Source organism: Procambarus clarkii, chromosome 61, assembly GCF_040958095.1.
Source record: "Procambarus clarkii isolate CNS0578487 chromosome 61, FALCON_Pclarkii_2.0, whole genome shotgun sequence".
NCBI classification, from domain to species: Eukaryota; Metazoa; Arthropoda; class Malacostraca; order Decapoda; family Cambaridae; genus Procambarus; species Procambarus clarkii.
The window spans coordinates 20,460,723-20,483,992 of NC_091210.1; the positions used below are offsets into that span (position 1 = coordinate 20,460,723).

The following is a 23,270-nucleotide window of genomic DNA, read 5'->3' on the forward strand; positions in this document are numbered from 1 at the left end:
TGATGAGGTTCCTTATCTTATAGTACAGCAGGTTAGTCCACCAGGTATAACTAGGGTGTAGACACCAAATTATCCTCTTTGAGGTAGCCTCCATATCACCCAGTAACTGGTGCACAAATCTTCTTCCTCGTCTTGACCTGTCAAAAGTGCGCTAGCTGTGAAGCCAGAATCCTATATATGACAAGTATATCAGAGAAAACACTATACAGTACATGGAACATGAAGACCTGGCTTAATTACCTTTAGTTTGAGGCTTCCACGTAATCTAACCGGATCACCCTATATAATGACATTAATGGCCACCAATGATAAATAATGGGTTTCGGAAAGAACACTTAACTTGATTTGTTGACAGCGTGTTGACAGATGGTACACCTTTGGTATCCATAACACTACGTCCAAGTAAAATTAACAGGAGCCGAATTTGCTCCCGTGTGAGCCTCTGGTCTCAATAACACAATGGCTGTTTAACACTCCATCCTATTGACGTTACTGGCCGACATTGTCCAGAATGATAGGAGCCGTTTGCTCCACACGTCTCGGAGGTGACACGACAATGGCTGCCCTCCTTCCCCACTCACTGACGCCTGGCCTACTTGTCCAGATGTCAGAAAGTGATAGAAGGGTCACATTTACTCTACTTTAATATTGATAATTAAGTTAATTTATATAAGATGTTTTTATGATGGTAAAGTCCAAAGACTAATGTATTTAAGAACAATTCCCAGCAGAATAGCTGGTGAATTATAATAGTATGTGGTGATGATATCCCGTTTTCTATAGACGGTAATTCCACTACAAGTTACGTTTTCTATGGGTAACTTGTTGGTAATACAGCTATTATCTGTATGATTATTAAATGGTGTCGGATTTTCCGACATAATTCCCCAGGGGGCTGCTCACGGGTCGAAGTCCTATTTAGAACAGACGAACACCGATACTCCTCCTTCGAATTATTACATTAATTTGATGTTAGTAGTTAGTAATCACACATTTGTGCGTCTGTTCGTACAGGACGGATGTCCCGTACTAGAGTTGCAGGGGTTAGAAGTCTAATGCGATTTCATTTCCCTGTCAACTCTTGAAAGGCTAATATTCAAGCCTTATCACATATTATTTAACCCAGAAGACTGGATGTGATCAAGTACTACAGTCAAGTATGATTCAGGGACTGCAGTGAGATCAGTGACATTAGATATAACTTGAAGTTTCTTCAGGTAACTGGTCACTGATATATAAACACTGAGGCCCATGGAATACATCTTGATTAAATAATAAATGTATCAAATCAGTCATCAGATTTATTGGGGTTTAATTTAGTTAATTGATTCAGAAGATTGAATAGCTCATCATTAAAGTAAAGTATGGTTCTGAGACTGCAGTGGGTTCAGTGACATTGGTCGCAGTGACTTGTAGCTGTTTTAGGCTACTGTTCACTGATTTGCCACTGAGGCCTCATGAACTCATCTTCAGCTTCAAATGATGATACTAACATCAACTTCTGTTGGTATAGTCAGCTGTAATCTCCTTAGTATAATGCTACTGGAGAAATATAATCAGCTGACAAATTTAGGTTTCTACTAGTATTGTTTATCTGCAGGCATAGGTCTCCTCAGGCTTGATACTGGGCCTGAGAGTAATTTACCTCCTGCAGAGTTTAACATGGTTATACCCTGATATTTAGTAGGGCTACCGATGAATCGATGGTAGTAGTCTGTCCCCACAAGGACAGCCATTTGGCATTTGATTTGCTCAAATTTACCTGCAGCTGCTTGATAATAGCTTTCCAGGTCAGCATAATCAACTTGAGATTGTTGTGACAAATCTTCACATTTCTTGATCTGTCTTGTTAAGTGGCCTTTAAGACCTGCAAGGGTTCTTTTCATTCTCCCTGCATTATCCATACTGGCTAGTTGGTGAAGCCTTGTGGGGCTTGTACTTGGGCTGCTCATAATACTGAACAAGCACTAATGGTAGCCTAGGGTCAAATTCTGCACTCACTAGGCAATAATCCTACCTCTACTAGAGGTTAGCACTTAAAATTAATACACATTATATATATACAATCATACACACTAATGATTTGAGTGATAAACCAGTGTCACTGGAAGTACCTTTAGGTTAGCTCTTCTATATCACCCTAGGATGGTAGAGACACTAATTAATCACTCAAAGGTGTAATGATCATAAGTAAATTATTATATATACAACTCAATTCGAGTTGATAAAAATTTCACCCAAAATAGGGTCTGGACCATTCATTAATGGTGTTAGGTTGTTCAATATAGTACAACTGACTATGGTAATAATGGGACTAGGATGAACGATAATAGTTCAACTAGTCAATGGTTAATATCCTACCCTGTTGTGGGTTGGCACTTAGTAAATATTATACTGTGATCACTAGTGCAATATATATTAAATAATTCTCTATTTTGGAGAAATAATATACACAATTATTGTTAATAGCCTCTTAATTAGCCTCTATGAAACTTCTAATATTATCAAGAAGTATTAAATATTATTAGTGACCTCGCGAAATAAAGTCCACAAATTCGTAGATAATCTCTCGCGAAATGTAACACCACGAAATCCGTGAACAATATCGCGAAGACACAGTCACTAATTAGGCTGGCTTCTATATTAGCGCTGTCATTTCACGAAATAACACGCCACCAAATATCTGTGGGTGTGCATGAAACCGCTGACGAAGCTGAACTGGGCTGAGGGAGGCTCCTGAGCTCCCTCGAGGCTAGGCTGCCGTCTGACTGCTGGCCTTTGTTTAAATCACACTGCACTAGTATATTTAATGAATCCACTGGTTAACTGGTTCATCCGGTACTAAGATGACCAAATGTGGGTTCAAAGGATCAAATAATCCGTCATCCGGTTCGAAGATGACCAAACAATGTGGGAACCGACCTGTGAGATTTATATTTATTTAATTTATATGAATTTATATTTACGTTAATTTATATACTTCGATAGCAATTTGTATAATGATAAGTGGACTGTATTTCTGCAATAATCTCTTAATCTCACAAATCGATCCTCTACACATTAGGGGGGGTTTAATAGTTTATATATATGCAGCCAATCAAACTACAGTAATAGCTACATACATTGATGAGGTTCCTTATCTTATAGTACAGCAGGTTAGTCCACCAGGTATAACTAGGGTGTAGACACCAAATTATCCTCTTTGAGGTAGCTTCCATATCACCCAGTAACTGGTGCACAAATCTTCTTCCTCGTCTTGACCTGTCAAAAGTGCGCTAGCTGTGAAGCCAGAATCCTATATATGACAAGTATATCAGAGAAAACACTATACAGTACATGGAACATGAAGACCTGGCTTAATTACCTTTAGTTTGAGGCTTCCACGTAATCTAACCGGGTCACCCTATATAATGACATTAATGGCCACCAATGATAAATAATGGGTTTCGGAAAGAACACTTAACTTGATTTGTTGACAGCGTGTTGACAGATGGTACACCTTTGGTATCCATAACACTACGTCCAAGTAAAATTAACAGGAGCCGAATTTGCTCCCGTGTGAGCCTCTGGTCTCAATAACACAATGGCTGTTTAACACTCCATCCTATTGACGTTACTGGCCGACATTGTCCAGAATGATAGGAGCCGTTTGCTCCACACGTCTCGGAGGTGACACAACAATGGCTGCCCTCCTTCCCCACTCACTGACGCCTGGCCTACTTGTCCAGATGTCAGAAAGTGATAGAAGGGTCACATTTACTCTACTTTAATATTGATAATTAAGTTAATTTATATAAGATGTTTTTATGATGGTAAAGTCCAAAGACTAATGTATTTAAGAACAATTCCCAGCAGAATAGCTGGTGAATTATAATAGTATGTGGTGATGATATCCCGTTTTCTATAGACGGTAATTCCACTACAAGTTACGTTTTCTATGGGTAACTTGTTGGTAATACAGCTATTATCTGTATGATTATTAAATGGTGTCGGATTTTCCGACACCGCTTGAGTACTACCTGAGAGTGACGGGCGCCGCTTGAACACTACCTGAGAGTGACGGGCGCCGCTTGAGCACTACCTGAGAGTGACGAGCGCCGCTTGAGCACTACCTGAGAGTGTCGGGAGCCGCTTGAGCACTACCTAAGAGTGACGGGCGCCGTTTGAGCACTACCTGAGAGTGATAGCGCCGCTTGAGTACTACCTGAGAGTGACGGGCGCCGCTTGAGTACTACCTGAGAGTGACGGGCGCCGCTTGAGCACTACCTGAGAGTGACGAGCGCCGCTTGAGCACTACCTGAGAGTGACGGGAGCCGCTTGAGCACTACCTAAGAGTGACGGGCGCCGTTTGAGCACTACCTGAGAGTGATAGCGCCGCTTGAGCACTACCTAAGAGTGACGGGCGCCGCTTAAGCACTACCTGAGAGTGATAGCGCCGCTTGAGTACTACCTGAGAGTGACGGGCGCCGCTTGAGTACTACCTGAGAGTGACGGGCGCCGCTTGAGTACTACCTGAGAGTGACGGGCGCCGCTTGAGCACTACCTGAGAGTGACGGGCGCCGCTTGAGCACTACCTGAGAGTGACGAGCGCCGCTTGAGTACTACCTGAGAGTGACGGGCGCCGCTTGAGTACTACCTGAGAGTGACGGGCGTCGCTTGAGCACTACCTGAGAGTGACGGGCGCCGCTTGAGCACTACCTGAGAGTGACGGGCGTCGCTTGAGCACTACCTGAGAGTGACGGGCGCCGCTTGAGCACTACCTGACAGTGACGGCGACCACTTGAGCACTAACTGAGAGGTTCTTCCCATCGAAGAGAAATTTTAAAAATGTGTATAATAATATACTTAACATTATTTAAATTAGGAAAATAATATACGTCGATTTCTGATACTATTGTTAAAATATTCTCCTACTTTGCACCCGCAAGATAATAAGTTTAGGGGTTGGAAAATGTTAATCTTCTTGTTCCGTAAAGTGTTGACTTGAGACAATTAACTCCCATCTTCGTCTAGCTAGATTCACCCTGTTACCTAGCAGTAAAATAGGTACCTGGGTGTTAGTCAGCTGTCACGGGCTGCTTCCTGGGGGTGGAGGCCTGGTCGAGGACCGGGCCGCGAGGACACTAAAAGCCCCGAAATCATCTCAAGATAACCAAGATAGGTACAAGTAAAAGGATGAACAACCCATCGGGTTTTCTTCCTGTTTGGGTGGGTTTGGGGAGAGGGAGGGGAGGGGGTGTTATACAAGATGTTATCCCTGGAAACACAAACCGTAACTGTCTCTATTTTCCGCTTGTTACAACTTGTAATAAAGTTGTTACATCTTGGCTTAACGTGTTTGTGACGTATTAGAACGTTGTTACAACTCGCTATATTGGTTGTTATAACTGGTTAGGAGGTGTTAAAACTCGTTCGAACGTTGTACCAACGTCGTAGTTTCGGTGTGTGTTTGGCGGGATCGCAGTATGTTCACTCACAAGATGAGTAACGCTGCCTATTAAACTCTCCCTTTCCGGCAAAATTAAAAAAAAATTGGATCAAGGGGATAACTTTGCGCATCGTACTACATAATTTATGTAAATTCTATTTAAATTATATAGAGATGGGTGATTGATTTAATAACGAATATTAGAAACTTCCTTTAATGAAAACAATAAGTAAACTTGATTTACATTTTTTACATACATTGATTTTGTAGCAAGACAAAGAGTATCGAGAGTCATAATGTAAGTGAAGAAAGACATCATAGTGAAGTATATGAAGTGAACTTAAATGTTCCAGGTATTAATTCTCCAAATAATGAAGCTATTGTCATTGGCCTCAAATTTGCCTCTAGTTCTTCTCCATCGTAATTTTCCCTGGTTCCCACACACAGTAACTGGAGGCGAGGAGTCACAATAACGTGGCTGAAGTATGTTGACTAGACCACACACTACAAGTTGAAGGGACGACGACGTTTCGGTCCGTCCTGGACTATTCTCAAGTCAATTATGTGTCTACCTACATACCTACACACAATCGACTTGAGAATGGTCCAGGACGGACCGAAACGTCGTCGTCCCTTCAACTTCTAGTGTGTGGTCTGGTCAACACAGTAACTGGAGCGTTGTATCTGACCCGTAAAGTATGATCAGGTATGATTCACCCTTCAGATGTCTCTCGGTATTAATATCGTTAACCCGACATTTGAACACCAGCTTTCTTTCACTTTTTGGCCATTAAAACTGCCTCCTACAGCTTATTTTTAAAGATACTTTTGATTTCAATTTTCAGAAAACTGGTAATCAAAGTTTTAATACTTCGGAGTTTCATGGAAACTTCGAAATTTCAAAGAAACCCCACAGCTTCAAAGAAACTCCACAGTTACAAACAAACTCCACAGTTTCAAAGAAACTCCACAGTTACAAACAAACTCCACAGTTTCAAAGAAACTCCACATTTCCAAAGAAACTGCTCAGTTTAAAGGTAACTCCAGTTTCAAAGAAACACCAGAATTTTAACTGAAATTCACACTGATATATTTCTGCGCATGATTATGCAGTACCCAGCGGACAAATTGTCCTTTACAATGACATATTATAGAAAAAAAAATACATGAGAATAAATTATTAAGCTGTTTGATTCAAAATATTTATTAAATATCGTGACAGATTTCCCCAGCCACACTGTACGTAGTCGGACATCAGAGAGACATTTGCTCATCACGTGTGCTTCCAAGTGCTTCCCGCACGAGGCAGAAACAAATGGGCAAAAGTTTCTTTCACCCTGAATGCCCCTGTTACCTAGCAGTAAATAGGTACCTGGGAGGTAGTCAGCTGTCACGGGCTGCTTCCTGGGGGTGGAGGCCTGGTCGAGGACCGGGCCGCGGGGACACTAAAGCCCCGAAATCATCTCAAGATAACCTCAAGATAGATCACTGCAAGAACATCTGTATACTTAAAACATCATATATGTGTGAGTTGAGTCCCCCGGCAGGTGCTACGGCCTCCTCTTCCGCAAGTTATAATTAACAATATCTCAGCGTAGAAGCGGTTAAGCTCTGTTTCTCCAGTTGTTAACTCGACCTCTCCTGCAAGTTCTGATTAAGTTCAACTTGGGGGTTTGGTCGTGTACGGGAATAATTATGGAGGGTTAAATGAATTCGAACAATTCTTCAGTTTACCTCTCTTTTTTGTCCAACCACTTGGGCTGGACGGTAGAACGACGGTCTCGCTTCATGCAGGTCGGCGTTCAATCCCCGACCGTCCAAGTGATTGGACACTTCCGTTCCCGCATTCACGTCCCATCCCAAAATCCTTATCCTAACCCCCCTTCCAAGTGCTATATAGTCGTAATGACTTAGCGCTTTCCCCTATAAAACCTAAAATCTTACCTCTCTTTTATTGATCTAAACTTATTTACCTGTACTAAACTAGTTTTATTAAGTTTCTGATCGTCCTATCCCTATTTTACCTCTAATATAATTTAATTTGTTTGCTTTATTACGACGCAATATCTAGCTACAAGTTTCATTAAGTATGAACAATAACTTTGTTTTATTAGATATAATTTAAATGTCATTTGTTCTAATGTTACAAATTTTTTTTTTAAGATGAAGGTGTACGTAACTTTCCAAAACCATTATTAAACATTAACAATACTATACCAAATACTCAATATTCGAAAAAATAATTAGACATAAAGCCAGTGTTTTATCTGACAATTTATTTTTCGCCCATTTCTATTAAATTCATCTGTAAACTTCTAGACTTCGAAGTGGGTCTACAAAAAGCTCAATAGCGAAGCTGTAAAACTATATAAGACTTTCTGAGAACCGGCGAACCCGCTGCCAGAAAGAACACAGAGGATTTTTTTGCCAGATGTGCCACTTCTGTGCATGAAGAAAATACAGGGAGAGATAGAGAGAGATAGAGATAGAGATAGAGAAAGAGAGAGAGAGAGAGAGAGAGAGAGAGAGAGAGAGAGAGAGAGAGAGAGAGAGAGAGAGAGAGAGAGAGAGAGAGAGAGAGAGAGAGAGAGAGAGAGGGAGAGAGAGAGAGAGAGAGAGAGAGAGAGAGAGAGAGAGAGAGAGAGAGAGAGAGAGAGAGAGAGAGAGAGAGAGAGAGAGAGAGAGAGAGAGAGGGAGGGGGAGAGAGAGAGGGAGGGAGGGAGGGAGGGAGGGAGGGAGGGAGGGAGGGAGGGAGGGAGGGAGGGAGGGAGGGAGGGAGAGAGAGAGAGGGAGAGAGAGAGAGAGAGAGAGAGAGAGAGAGAGAGAGAGAGAGAGAGAGAGAGAGAGAGAGAGAGAGAGAGAGAGAGAGAGAGAGAGAGAGAGAGAGAGAGAGAGAGAGAGAGAGAGAGAGAGAGAGAGAGAGAGAGAGAGAGAGAGAGAGAGAGAGAGAGAGAGAGAGAGAGAGAGAGAGAGAGAGAGAGAGAGAGAGACAGAGAGAGAGAGAGAGAGACAGAGATAAGACAGTTATACTGGATTTTTTATTTGACTCATCAATAACCAAGACAATATATGATCTGAACCTAGGAGCAACCAAGATGCTCACTTAACGAACATCTCATTCTCGTTAATAGCAGTTGTACACCTTACAATGAAGCACATATTCGATAACACCTTGATATAGCACCAGTTTCAAGTATCGCTCACCTCATCCAGTCCCCAAACCTTAATCTTATCTCTATACATTGTAGAGAGCTGCACACGGCTGCTTCTCTGAAGCTTCGACCCATCACCCTTCAACGCGAACTTTATCTCTTTTGATCTAGTTTCAACACAAACTAGATGTCAATAGTGTTATTGTTAGTTACGACGCCAGTGTTCCTCAAGTTCCTCACCTGGTCCAACCTGGTGGACACCCAGACGACCAGTATCTCAACACTCCGTCGTCAGCATCTTGTGTGTAAAAATACAAACATATAGAAAACAACTTAAAATGGTTGGCTTGAAAATTAGTTGACGAAGGATAACAAAAAATATTTGTCAAAATTAATGTACTAATATGAACGTGATTCCAATATAAATATGGTTAATGTATGAGAGACAATATATATATATATATATATATATATATATATATATATATATATATATATATATATATATATATATATATATATATATATATATATATATATATGTCGTACCTAGTAGCCAGAACGCACTTCTCGGTCTACTATGCAAGGCCCGATTTGCCTAATAAGCCAAGTTTTCCTGAATTAATATATTTTCTCAAATTTTTTTCTTATGAAATCATAAAGCTACCCATTTCATTATGTATGAGGTCAATTTTTTTTTATTGGAGTTAAAATTAACGTAGATATATGACCGAACCTAACCAACCCTACCTAACCTAACCTAGCCTATCTTTATAGGTTAGGTTAGGTTAGGTAGCCGAAAAAGTTAGGTTAGGTTAGGTTAGGTAGGTTAGATAGTGGAAAAACAATTAATTCATGAAAATTTGGCTTATTAGGCAAATTGGGCCTTGCATAGTAGGCTGAGAAGTGCGTTCTGGCTACTAGGTACGACATATATATATATATATATATATATATATATATATATATATATATATATATATATATATATATATATATATATATATATATAATTATAGATTATTATAACAAGAAACACTGAAACTCCCATATAACAGGAGAACTAACGTTGCAGTATAACGTATCTTTACAAGCAAATAATACAGATAAGAGGATAGCATTACATGTAGCGACTAACCAAACACTGCAACAGTAGTAAATTTTCAATGAGGTTATAATATAATTGTTTTTAAAGTGCAGGAATTAGTACATGTCATTAAATAGTAGAGACAGACAGACGCAGAGAACAACAACTTTTGTTGTGGGTTTGGTACTTGGTGTCAGACCTCCATACCTCTATGGGTACTGGTTAGTTGACATTATTTATGCAATATAATCTTCACTGCAATATAATGTATAATCCTTCGCAAAGGATTTAAATCCTTTGTGCGCTCTCTAATACTTTGTACTGCCGCTCACAGGATGAGTATGGGGTGCACAATACACTACCACTCACAGGATGAGTATGGGGTGCACAATACACTGCCACTCAAAAAGATAAGTATCGGGTGCACAACCACAATCTAGAGCAGTCCTCCACAAATGCTTACTGGCTTCCCGAGGAATATACTTTAGTCCTGACCATAGCTCATGTCTAAAATACGCTCCTAAAGCTGTATACAGGAGGCAGTGATACACCTCCTGGTGTATGGTGAGGGGAGGTGGTGCTGGAGCACAACCACCACCATTTCGCACCGTATATAAGCTAACGAGTGAGATGACTGCAGCATTTAACAGACTCGTTGATTTAAACTTTGCCAATTCAAGTTGTTAAACGCGAGGCCAAAGCTGTAAACTGTGGCCGTAGGGGACTGTGCCATTCCTTGTGATGGTCCACCACCAGGCGTAAAATACACTGGCCGGGCGCCCTCTCCCTGGCTCCGGCCCCACAATGAACAACAGTTTGGGCGATGTTGACCACGGATTATACATTCTGGTGATTTTGGGAGTTCAAGTATAAAGGCATACTGATGTTTCCTCGGACTAATGAATAGGTTAGGAGTGCCTTGAGTGTGTGTGTGTGTGTGAGTGTGTGTGTGTGTGTGTGTGTGTACTCACCTATATGTACTCACCTATATGTGCTTGCAGGATCGAGCATTGACTCTTGGATCCCGCCTTTCGAGCATCGGTTGTTTACAGCAATGACTCCTGTCCCATTTCCCTATCATACCTGGTTTTAAAATTATGAATAGTATTTGCTTCCACAACCTGTTCCTGAAGTGCATTCCATTTCCCCACTACTCCCACGCTAAAAGAAAACTTCCTAACATCTCTGTGACTCATCTGAGTTTCAAGCTTCCATCCATGTCCTCTCGTTCTGTTACTATTCCGTGTGAACATTTCGTCTATGTCCACTCTGTCAATTCCTCTGAGTATCTTATACGTTCCTATCATGTCCCCCCTCTCCCTTCTTCTTTCTAGTGTCGTAAGGCACAGTTCCCTCAGGCGCTCTTCATACCCCATCCCTCGTAGCTCTGGGACGAGTCTCGTTGCAAACCTCTGAACCTTTTCCAGTTTCATTATATGCTTCTTCAGATGGGGACTCCATGATGAGGCGGCATACTCTAAGACTGGCCTTACGTAGGCAGTGTAAAGCGCCCTAAATGCCTCCTTACTTAGGTTTCTGAATGATGTTCTAACTTTTGCCAGTGTAGAGTACGCTGCTGTCGTTATCCTATTAATATGTGCCTCAGGAGATAGATTAGGTGTTACGTCCACCCCCAGGTCTCTTTCACGCGTCGTTACAGGTAGGCTGTTCCCCTTCATTGTGTACTGTCCCTTTGGTCTCCTATCTCCTAGTCCCATTTCCATAACTTTACATTTGCTCGTGTTGAATTCTAGTAGCCATTTCTCTGACCATCTCTGCAATCTGTTCAGGTCCTCTTGGAGGATCCTGCAATCCTCATCTGTCACAACTCTTCTCATCAACTTTGCATCATCCGCAAACATCGACATGTAGGACTCTACGCCTGTAAACATGTCGTTAACATATACAAGAAATAGAATTGGTCCCAGCACCGATCCTTGTGGTACTCCACTTGTTACTGTTCGCCAGTCCGACTTCTCGCCCCTTACCGTAACTCTTTGGCTCCTTCCTGTTAGGTAGTTCCTTATCCATTCTAGGACCTTTCCCCCCACCCCCGCCTGCCTCTCGAGCTTGAACAGCAGTCTCATGTGCGGTACTGTATCAAAGGCTTTTTGGCAGTCCAGAAATATGCAGTCCGCCCAACCATCTCTGTCCTGTCTTATTCTCGTTATTTTATCATAGAATTCCAGAAGGTTTGTTAGGCACGATTTCCCTGTCCAGAACCCATGTTGATGTTTGTTCACAAACCTAATGTTCTCCAGGTGTGCAACCAGTCGTAGCCTAATTATTCTTTCCAGTATTTTACAGGGGATGCTTGTCAGTGATACAGGTCTGTAGTTAAGTGCCTCCTCCCTATCTCCTTTCTTGAAGATCGGCACGACATTTGCCTTCTTCCAGCAACTGGGCAATTCTCCTGACATAAGTGACTCATTAAAGATCATTGCCAGAGGCACGCTGAGGGCCTGTGCTGCTTCTTTTAGTATCCACGGTGATACTTTGTCTGGTCCAACTGCTTTAGTTGCATCTAGAGTTGTCAACTGTTTCATTACCTCCTCTGCTGTCACCTCTATATCTGATAGTCTTTCATCTAGGGTAACCCCTTCCAACAATGGGAGCTGCTCAGGCTCGGTAGTGAACACTCCATGGAAACTGGCATTCAGTGCCTCGCAGATTTCCTTGTCACTTTCAGTATATGCCCCCTCTGTCTTCCTTAGTCTTGTCACTTGGTCGTTCACCGACATTTTTCTTCTTATATGACTGTGTAGTAACTTAGGTTGTTTTTTCGCTTTGATTGCAATATCGTTCTCATAGTCCCTTTCCGATGTTCGTCTTATGTTAATGTAATCGTTCCTAGCTCTGTTGTATCTGCTTCTGTTGTCCTCTGTTCTTTGTCTTCTGTACTTCCTCCACTCCCGCCTGCTGGCCATTTTTGCTTCCTGACACTGTCTATTAAACCATGGGTTATTATATTCCTTCTTATTTTTTCCCTTTACCGTTGGTATAAATCTCTCTTCGGCCTCCTGGCATTTCTGTATGACTAGGTCCATCATATCTTGGACTGTTTTTCCTCTAATTTCTTCCTCCCACTGCACTTCACCCAGATAGTCCCTCATCCTCATATAGTCCCCTTTCCTGTAGTCAGCTCTCCTTTCCCAGATCTCTTGTCCCATGGTCATAAGTTTGAATTCCATCATGTAGCCTCTCCATGATTTAGGTCCCCCATGATCAGCAGCTTCGCTCTCATTCTGTGGGCTAGTGTTGCTGCCTTCTGCAGTTCATCTATACATGCTTTGTTGTTGTCATCATACTCCTGCCTGGGTCTTCTACTGTTTGGTGGGGGATTGTAGATTACCAAGATCACAATCTTCCTCCCATCTACTGTCAGAGTTCCATGTTTGAAGCTTGTGCACTCATTGGTAACTCGATTTCCCAGGTCTTCAAACTTCCATTTCCGCTTTATTAGGAGTGCTACTCCCCCTCCCTGTCTCTGTGTCCTCTCTTTTCGTATCACCTGGTACCCTTCAGGAAAGATTGCATCTGAGATCATGTCATTAATTTTAGTTTCCACAATTGCAACTATGTCAGGATCTGCTTCACTCACTCTTTCTTTTATCTCTTCTGCTTTATTAGATACCCCATCAGCATTGGTGTACCAAACCTTGAGATTCTTCATGGAAACTCTTGTACCAGAGTTCTCCCTTTCTCTGGGAGTCTGGGGGGATCTGGGGGATGTCTGGGGGGTGACTGGGGGCAGAGGGGATCCGGGGGATCTGGGGGATGACTGGGGGCGGGGAGGGTCCGGGGGATGTCCGGGGGGATCCGGGGGGTGTCTGGGGGGGTCCGGGGGGTGTATGGGGGGTGAAAGAGTTCAGGAGGGGTGCTTGGGGGGCTACTGGGGGCTGGGCTTCTAGGAAGGTAGGTAGGAGGGTCTGGGGTAGGGCCTGGGTAGGTAGGTCTGGAGTAGGAAGGGCATACTGGGTCTGAAGATTAGGGAGGGCATAGAGGGGTTGGGAGATAGCGTAAGGTTGGGAGACAGATAGAGGTTGAGAGGTTGGGAGGGGGAAGGATAGAGGGGGTGGGGGGGACCTCCCACCTCCCTCGCAAGGGTGGGGGGTCACATGGAAGGAGAGGGGATGAGGAGGGGTGAGGGCAGGGTAGTGTGTCACACACACACACAGGGTGTGTGTGTGTGTGTGTGTGTGTGTGTGTGTGTGTGTGTGTGTGTGTGTGTGTGTGTGTGTGTGTGTGTGTGTGTGTGTGTGTGTGTGTGTGTGTGTGTGTGTGTGTGTGTGTGTGTGTGTGAGTGTGTGTGTGTGTGTGTGTGTGTGTGTGTGTGAGTGTGTGTGTGTGTGTGTGTGTGTGTGTGTGTGTGTGTGTGTGTGTGTGTGTGTGTGTGTGTGTGTGTGTGTGTGTGTGTGTGTGTGTGTGTGTGTGTGTGTGTGTGTGTGTGTGTGTGTGTGTGTGTGTGTGTGTGTGTGTGTGTGAGTGTGTGTGTGTGTGTGTGAGTGTGTGTGTGTGTGTGAGTGTGTGTGTGTGTGTGTGTGTGTGTGTGTGTGTGTGTGTGTGTGTGTGTGTGTGTGTGTGTGTGTGTGTGTGTGTGTGAGTGTGTGTGTGTGTGTGTGTGTGTACTCACCTAGTTGTGTTTGCGGGGGTTGAGCTCTGGCTCTTTGGTCCCGCCTCTCAACCGTCAATCAACTGGTGTACAGATTCCTGAGCCTATCGGGCTCTGTCATATCTACATTTGAAACTGTGTATGGAGTCAGCCTCCACCACATCACTTCCTAATGCATTCCATTTGTCAACCACTCTGACACTAAAAAAGTTCTTTCTAATATCTCTGTGGCTCATTTGGGCACTCAGTTTCCACCTGTGTCCCCTTGTGCGTGTGCCCCCGTGTGTTAAATAGCCTGTCTTTATCTACCCTATCAATTCCCTTCAGAATCTTGAATGTGGTGATCATGTCCCCCCTAACTCTTCTGTCTTCCAGCGAAGTGAGGTTTAATTCTCGTAGTCTCTCCTCGTAGCTCATACCTCTCAGCTCGGGTACTAGTCTGGTGGCAAACCTTTGAACCTTTTCCAGTTTAGTCTTATCCTTGACTAGATATGGACTCCATGCTGGGGCTGCATACTCCAGGATTGGTCTGACATGTGTGGTATACAAAGTTCTGAATGATTCTTTACACAAGTTTCTGAATGCCGTTCGTATGTTGGCCAGCCTGGCATACGTCGCTGATGTTGTCCTCTTGATATGTGCTGCAGGAGACAGGTCTGGCGTGATATCAACCCCCAAGTCTTTTTCTTTCTCTGATTCCTGAAGAATTTCCTCTCCCAGATGATACCTTGTATCTGGCCTCCTGCTCCCTACACCTATCTTCATTACATTACATTTGGTTGGGTTAAACTCTAACAACCATTTGTTCGACCATTCCTTCAGCTTGTCTGGGTCTTCTTGAAGCCTCAAACAGTCCTCTTCTGTTTTAATCCTTCTCATAATTTTAGCATCGTCCGCAAACATTGAGAGAAATGAATCGATACCCTCCGCGAGATCATTTACATATATCAGAAACAAGATAGGACCGAGTACAGAGCCCTGTGGGACTCCACTGGTGACTTCACGCCAATCGGAGGTCTCACCCCTCACCGTAACTCTGCTTCCTATTGCTTAGGTACTCCCTTATCCACTGGAGCACCTTACCAGCTACACCTGCCTGTCTCTCCAGCTTATGTACCCGCCTCTTATGCGGTACTGTGTCAAAGGCTTTCCGACAATCCAAGAAAATACAGTCCGCCCAGCCCTCTCTTTCTCGCTTAATCTTTGTCACCTGATCGTAGAAGTCTATCAAGCCTGTAAGGCAAGATTTACCCTCCCTGAACCCATGTTGGCGATTTGTCACGAAGTCCCTTCTCTCCAGATGTGTTACCAGGTTTTTTCTTACTATCTTCTCCATCACCTTGCATGGTATACAAGTCAAGGACACTGGCCTGTAGCTCAGTGCCTCTTGCCTGGCTCCGGCCCCACAATGGAAAACAGTTTGGGCGATGTTGACCACGGATTATACATTCTGGTGATTTTGGGAGTTCAAGTATAAAGGCATACTGATGTTTCCTCGGACTAATGAATAGGTTAGGAGTGCCTTGAGTGTGTGTGTGTGAGTGAGTGTGTGTGTGAGTGTGTGTGTGTGTGTGTGTGTGTGTGTGTGTGTGTGTGTGTGTGTGTGTGTGTGTGTGTGTGTGTGTGTGTGTGTGTGTGTGTGTGTGTGTGTGTGTGTGTGTGTGTGTGTGTGTGTGTGTGTGTGTGTGTGTGTGTGTGTGTGTGTGTGTGTACTCACCTAGTTGTGCTTGCGGGGGTTGAGCTCTGGCCCTTTGGTCCCGCCTCTCAACTGTCAATCAACTGGTGTGCCTATTGGGCTCTATCATATCTACACTTGAAACTGTGTATGGAGTCAGCCTCCACCACATCACTGCCTAATGTATTCCATTTGTCAACTACTCTGACACTAAAAAAGTTCTTTCTGTGTGAGTGAGTGTGTGTGTGTGTGTGTGTGTGTGTGTGTGTGTGTGTGTGTGTGTGTGTGTGTGTGTGTGTGTGTGTGTGTGTGTACTCACCTATTTGTACTCACCTATTTGTGCTTGCAGGATCGAGCATTGACTCTTGGATCCCGCCTTTCCAGCTATCGGTTGTTTACAGCAATGACTCCTGTCCCATTTCCCTATCATATCTAGTTTTAAAAATATGAATAGTATTTGCTTCCACAACCTGTTCCCCAAGTGCATTCCATTTTTCCACTACTCTCACGCTAAAAGAAAACTTCCTAACATCTCTGTGACTCATCTGAGTTTCCAGTTTCCACCCATGTCCCCTCGTTCTGTTATTATTACGTGTGAACATTTCATCTATTTCCACTTTGTCAATTCCCCTGAGTATTTTATATGTCCCTATCATATCTCCTCTCTCCCTTCTTTTCTCTAGTGTCGTAAGGTTCAGTTCCTTCAGACGCTCTTCATATCCCATCCCTCGTAACTGTGGGACAAGCCTCGTCGCAAACCTCTGAACCTTCTCCAGTTTCTTTATGTGTTTCTTCAGGTGGGGGCTCCATGATGGCGCGGCATACTCTAAGACGGGTCTCACGTAGGCAGTGTAAAGCGCCCTAAAAGCCTCATCATTTAGGTTTCTGAATGAAGTTCTAATTTTCGCCAGTGTAGAGTACGCTGCTGTCGTTATCCTATTTATATGTGCCTCAGGAGTTAGATTTGGTGTCACATCCACTCCCAGGTCTCTTTCTCGAATCGTTACAGGTAGGCTGTTCCCCTTCATTGTGTACTGTCCCTTTGGTCTCCTGTCACCTGATCCCATTTCCATAACTTTACATTTACTGGTGTTAAACTCCAGTAGCCATTTCCCTAACCATCTCTGCAACCTGTTTAAGTCCTCTTGGAGGATCCTACAATCCTCGTCTGTCACAACTCTTCTCATTAATTTTGCGTCATCACACACACACACATGTGTGTGTGTGTGAGTGTGTACTCACCTATTTGTGCTTGCGAGGGGGGTGGGCTTTGGTTATTTGGTCCCGACTCTCAACTGTCAATCAACTAATATACAGGTTCCTGAGCCAACTGGGCTCTATCATATCGACACTTAAATCTGTGTATGGAGTCATTCTCCACCACATCACTTCCTAATGTCTAATGGGAGATCATTTGTCTACTACTTTGACTCTGACAAAATTCTTTCTAACGTCTCGATGGCTCATTTGGGCCCTCAATTTCCACCTGTGTCCCCTAGTGCGTGTACCCCTTGTGGGAAATATTCTGTTTTAATCTACCCTATCAATTCCTTTGAGAATCGTGTATGTGGTGATCATGTCCCCCTCTAATTCTTCTGTCTCCCAGTGACGTGAGGTTTAATTCCCGTAGTCTCTCCTCGTAGCTCATACCCCACTGTTCGGATACTAGTCTGGTGGCAAACCTTTGAACCTTTTCCAGTTTAGTCTTATGCTTGACTAGATATGGACGCCATGCTGGAGCCGCATACTCTAGGATTGGTCTGACATATGTGGTGTACAAAGTTCTGAAAGATTCCTTACACAAGTTTCTAAACGCCGTTCTTATGTTAGCGAACCTGACAAATGCTGCTGATATTATCCTCTTGATATGAGCTTCAGATGAGAGGTCTGGCGAGATATCAACCCCCAGGTCTTTTTCTCTCTCTTACTCTTGATGTATTTCATCTCCCAAATGATACCATATATCTGGTCTTGTGCTCCCTACACCTATCATTATTACATTGCATTTGCTTGGGTTGTCGAGGGCACTTGGTGTCAATTGCAGGCTGTAAAGATATTGCAAATCAAATGCAATATCTTTCATAGACAACTGGGAACACTTCTATGGAAGAAGTGCAATGTATGCTCGTGATGGGGTGCATCTATCGAGGGCTGGGGTTGTTGTTGTTGCGAACTCGTTGGAACCAGTGGTTAGAGGTGTTTGTTTGGGTTTAAACTGTTAGTAAATAGTGGTATGGGAATTGATAGGGAGGATGGAGGTAATAAAAGTATGTGTTTGTTTGAGAAACCAATTGGCAAAAAGATCAGGGAAAGAGCAGAGCCTCAAAATAACAATTCATTTAGGGTATATTACACTAACAGTAGAAGTTTAAAAAATAAAAAAAAAACGATTTAAATGCTGTTGTCTGCACAGAAAAAAATAGATATGCCCTTACCGACACGTGGATGAATGTAGAAAATAGTGAACTATTAGCTGAATATCAAATAAATGGATTTAAACTATTTCACACAGATAGATATATTAGACGAGGAGGTGGAGTAGCCATATATGTTAGGGACAATTTGAAATGTAGTCTCAAAGAGGGAATCAAAACTAAGCCACACAGAAACTATTTGGATAGAATTCAACGAAAAAACAAATAATATTATAATAGGAGTTATGTATAGGCCACCAAATTTAGACAGAATGGAAGCAAAGCATCTAGATCTAACAGTATTTATGTCATGGGTGACTTTAATTTTAGTGGAATAAACTGGGTGAACAAAACAGGGAATAATGAAGAAGAAGATTTTCTAGAATTAATTGACGATTGCTTTCTTACACAACACATTAAGGAACCAACGCGTGGAAATAACATTTTAGATTTAGTGTTAACTAACAGGGAAACACAAATTTAGGACATGGAAATAGGGAGTGAGCTAGGGAACAGTGATCATAAAGAAATCAGATTTAGCATAGAATGGAATAGATCTGTAGGAGAAAATTCTGTTAAAGTGCCTGATTTTCGAAAAGCTGATTTCAATAGCCTAAGAATTTTTTTGGGTCAAATAGATTGGAAACTCTTGGGTATGGGGTGTGGGCCGGTCTTGGAGCGAGACATGAACCCAGCGATAGGTGACGTAAAAGGAGGATTTCGATGTGGATTCAAAATATAACATATTTAAAAATATTTTAACCAAAGCCCAGGAATGTAGTATACCATATAAATTGAATAGATCGAATACTAATGATCCAAAGTGGATAACAAAGGATCTGAAGAACCTTATAGGTAAAAAGAGAGCTTGGTACAAAAGGATTAAGAATGGGGAAGTCAGTTTAGAACAGGAATTCGTACAACTGGTTAGAAATGTTAAAAAAGAGATAAGGAAAGCAAAAACTAATACGAAGTTCGCATAGCAGGGCAAGCGAAGACAAGTCCTAAAGTATTTTTTCAGTTATATCGAACTAAGACTAGGGAAAGGATAGGTCCATTAAAAACTGAGACAGGTCAAATAACGGATAACGACGAGGAGATGAGTAGTATTTTTAATAAATATTTTATATCTGTATTTACTAAAGAGGAACTTAACAATATGCCTTCAGCCGAACAAGTCTATGTGGGTGGGGACGAGGACAGGTTGATGAGTTTAACAGTTACCAGGGAGGATGTTCTTAAACAAATAGTAAAACTCAAACCAAACAAATCCCCAGGGCCGGATGAAGTGTTTGCCAGGGTGCTTAAAGAATGCAAAGAGGAGCTTTGCGACCCACTGTCTACCACATTTAATAAATCAATAGAGTCAGGCAGGGTGCCAGAGTTATGGAAAGTTGCTAATGTGATACCAGTTTTTAAGAAAGGAGATTGATCACTTGCGTCTAACTATCGACCAATTAGCCTAACGTCTATTGTGGGAAAGTTACTCGAATCTATAATTGCAAATAAAATTCGTCTTCATCTTGAAAAACATAAATTAATAATTGAGTCGCAACATGATTTTATAAATGTTTATGTTTATAATAGGCCGTTGATGTTTAACAAATTTGTTATCTTTTTATTCTAGCATAGTTGAAGCAGTTGATAGTGGTAAGGATTGTTATGTTGTGTACCTTTACTTTAGCAAAGCTTTTGATAGAGTGCCACATGAAAGACTGATTAAAAAAATAGAGGCTCATGGTATTGGGGGTGCTATATTAAGTTGGATTAGGGCATGGCTATTCCAAAGGAAACAGAGAGTTAGTATAAATTGGGTAAAGTCAGAGTGGAATAATGTTGTTAGTGGAGTACCTCAGGGCTCTGTTCTGGGACCTCTGTTGTTTATAATATATATAAAGGACTTAGATTCAGGTTTGAGTAGCAACATTTGCAAATTTGCAGATGATACAAAAATCAGTAGGGAAATTAACACGGAAGAAGACTCACTATCACTTCAAGTTAATCTTAATAGGGTTTTGAAATGGTCAAAAGATTGGCAGATGCAGTTTAATGCTGATATATGTAAAGTTTTGAGGCTAGGTAATGATGATAGAGTTACAAGATACGAGCTAGATGGTGTTGAGATTGCGAAGTCTGATTGCGAAAGGGATCTGGGAGATATGATTAGTAAGAATTTAAAACAAAAGGATCAATGCATGAATGTTCGTAATAAGGCAAATAGGACACTGGGATTTATTAATGGAAGCGTTAGTAACACGACACTTGGTGTGGTTCTTAAGCTATATCTTGCTCTAGTTAGGCCCCATTTAGATTATGCAGTTCAGTTTTGGTCGCCGTACTATAGAAAGGATATAAATTCACTTGAGCGTGTCCAACGTAGGATGACTAAGATAATTCCCCAAATTAGAAATCTTTCATATGAAGAAAGATTAACAAAGCTTAAATTGCATTCATTGGAAAGGCGAAGAGTTAGGGGTGACATGATAAAGGTTTACAAGTGGATGAATGGACTCAACAAGGGGATATTAATAGGGCATTAAAAGTATCAACACAAGACAGAACACGAAACAATAGATATAAATTGGAAAAATTTAGATTTATTTAGGAAAGACTTGGGTAAATACTGGTTCGGTAACAGGGTTTTTGATTTGTGGAACCAATTACCGCATAACGTGGTGGAGGTGGGGCCCCTCGATTGTTTCAAGCGCGGGTTGGACATGTATATGAGTGGGATTGGGTGGTTATAGATAGGAGCTGCCTAGTATGGATTAATAAGCCTTCTGCAGTTGCCTTTGTTCTTATGTTCTTATGTAAACTCTAACAACCATTTGGTCGACCTTCAGCTTATCGAGGTCTTCTTGAAGCCTCAAGCTGTCCTCCTCTGTCTTAATCCTTCTCATAATTTTGCCGTCGTCAGCAAACATTGAGAAGAATGAGTCTATACCCTCTGGGAGATCATTTACGTATATCAGAAACAGAATAGGTCCGAGTACAGAGCCCTGTGGGATTCCATTGGTGACTTCACGCCAATCGGAGGTCTCACCCCTCACAGTAACTCTCTGCTTCCTATTGCTTAGGTACTCCCTTATCCACTGGAGCACCCTACCAGTTACTCCTGCCTGTTTATTCAGCTTATGCACCAGCCTTTTATGGGGTACTGTGTCAAAGGCTTTCCGACAGTCCAAAAAAATTAAGTCCGCATATCCTTTTCTTTCTTGGTTAATCTTTGTCATATGATCGTAGAATTCTATCTAGCCTGTAAGGCAAGATTTACCCTCCCTGAACCCAAGTTGATGGGTGGTCACGAAGTCTCTTCTCTCCAGATATGTTGCTAGATTTTTTCTCACGATCTTCTCCATCACCTTGCATGGTATACAAATTAAGGACACTGTCCTGTAGTTCAGTGCCTCTTGTATGTCACCCTTTTTGTATATTGGTACTACATTAGCCGGCTTCCATATTTCTGGTAGGTCTCCCATTTCCAGTGACCTACTATACACTATGGAGAGTGGCAAGCAAAGCGCTCCTGCACAATTTCAATACCTATGGTGAGATTCTGTCTGGGCCAACAACCTTTCTCACGTCCAGATCCAACAGGTACCTCTTGACCTCATCTTTTGTAATTTCGAACCCTTCCAAGGCTGCCTGGTGTACTGCCACCTCTCCTAGCGCAGTGATCTCTCCTTGTTCTGTTGTGAAGACCTCCTGCACCCACTTGTTGAGTTCTTCACACACCTCTTTGTCGTTCTCTGTGTACCTGTCCTTACCCATTCTAAGTTTCATCACCTGTTCCTTCACTGTTGTTTTCCTCCTGATGTGACTGTTTAGTAGCTTTGGTTCAGTCTTGACTTTATTAGCTATATCATTTTCATACTTTTCTTAGCTTCTCTTCTCACACTAACATACTCGTTTCTGGTTCTCTGGTATCTCTCTCTCTACTGTCTGGTATTCTGTTATTTCGGAAGTTACTCCACGCTCTTTTGCTCAGTCCCTTTGCTTTCATACATGCTCTATTAACTACGGATTCTTCTTTTGCTTCTAGTTTTTTCCTGTCGGGCCGGGATAAACCTGTTTACTGCCTCCTGACACTTTTGGGGGACATAGTCCATCATGTTTTGTATGGACTTTGTTGTGAATTCTGTGTTCCATGGTATATACCCTAGGAATTTTCTCATCTCCTCATAATTTCCCTTTTGGTACGCCAGCCCTTTGTTTCCCAGTTCTTTTTTGGGGGTGATAATTCCTAGCTCAACCAGGTACTCAAATCTCAATACACTATGATTACTCATTCCCAAGGGGGCTTCCAACTTAACTTCCCTTATATCCGTCTAAGGGTAAATATCAGATCAAGCATAGCTGGTTCATCCTCTCCTCTCATTCTTGTCGGTCTCTTGATGTGTTGACTTAGAAAGTTTCTTGTTGCTACCTGTTTTGTAGTCACTGAAATCTTTACCTCCTCCTCTTCCTTCTCTCTCTTTCCTTACTATATAGTAGTCCTGTGGAAACACTGCGTTTGTTATGGTTTTCGTTAGCTTTGTTTCCGTGAGTGCTATTATGTCTGGGTTTTCTTCTAGTGCCCATTCTCCAAGTTCACTTGTTTTATTCGTAATCCCATCTATGTTAGAGTACATTGCCTTGAAGCCCAATTTCTTGGGTTCATTCTCTTGTCCCTTTCTTGGTGAGCGTTCTGCTGATGGAGGAAGCGGTTCAATAGGTGTGAAGATCTGTGGGGAGGTTAACAGGGTCTCAGTGGATTCTTGGGGGGGGGTGGGGGGTGAGGGTTCAAGGGAAGGGGGGACAGGTAGTGTATGGGGTGTATTCACCTAATTGTGCTTGCGGGGGTTGAGCTCTGGCTCTTCGGTCCCGCCTCTCAACCGTCAATCAATAGGTGCACAGGTTCCT

The 23,270-nt window shown here is 42.5% G+C and overlaps 1 protein-coding gene across 1 annotated transcript in view; it reads left to right on the plus strand.

The window, feature by feature from the left end:
• The window catches only part of LOC138354162 (ice nucleation protein-like), a 95,538-nt gene that overhangs the window by 58,735 nt on the left and 13,533 nt on the right, over positions 1-23,270 (plus strand). The window contains exon 4 of the mRNA XM_069308051.1: positions 6,274-6,465. Within this exon, the coding sequence (XP_069164152.1) occupies positions 6,274-6,465 (192 nt within the window). The remainder of the gene's footprint in view (positions 1-6,273; positions 6,466-23,270) is intronic.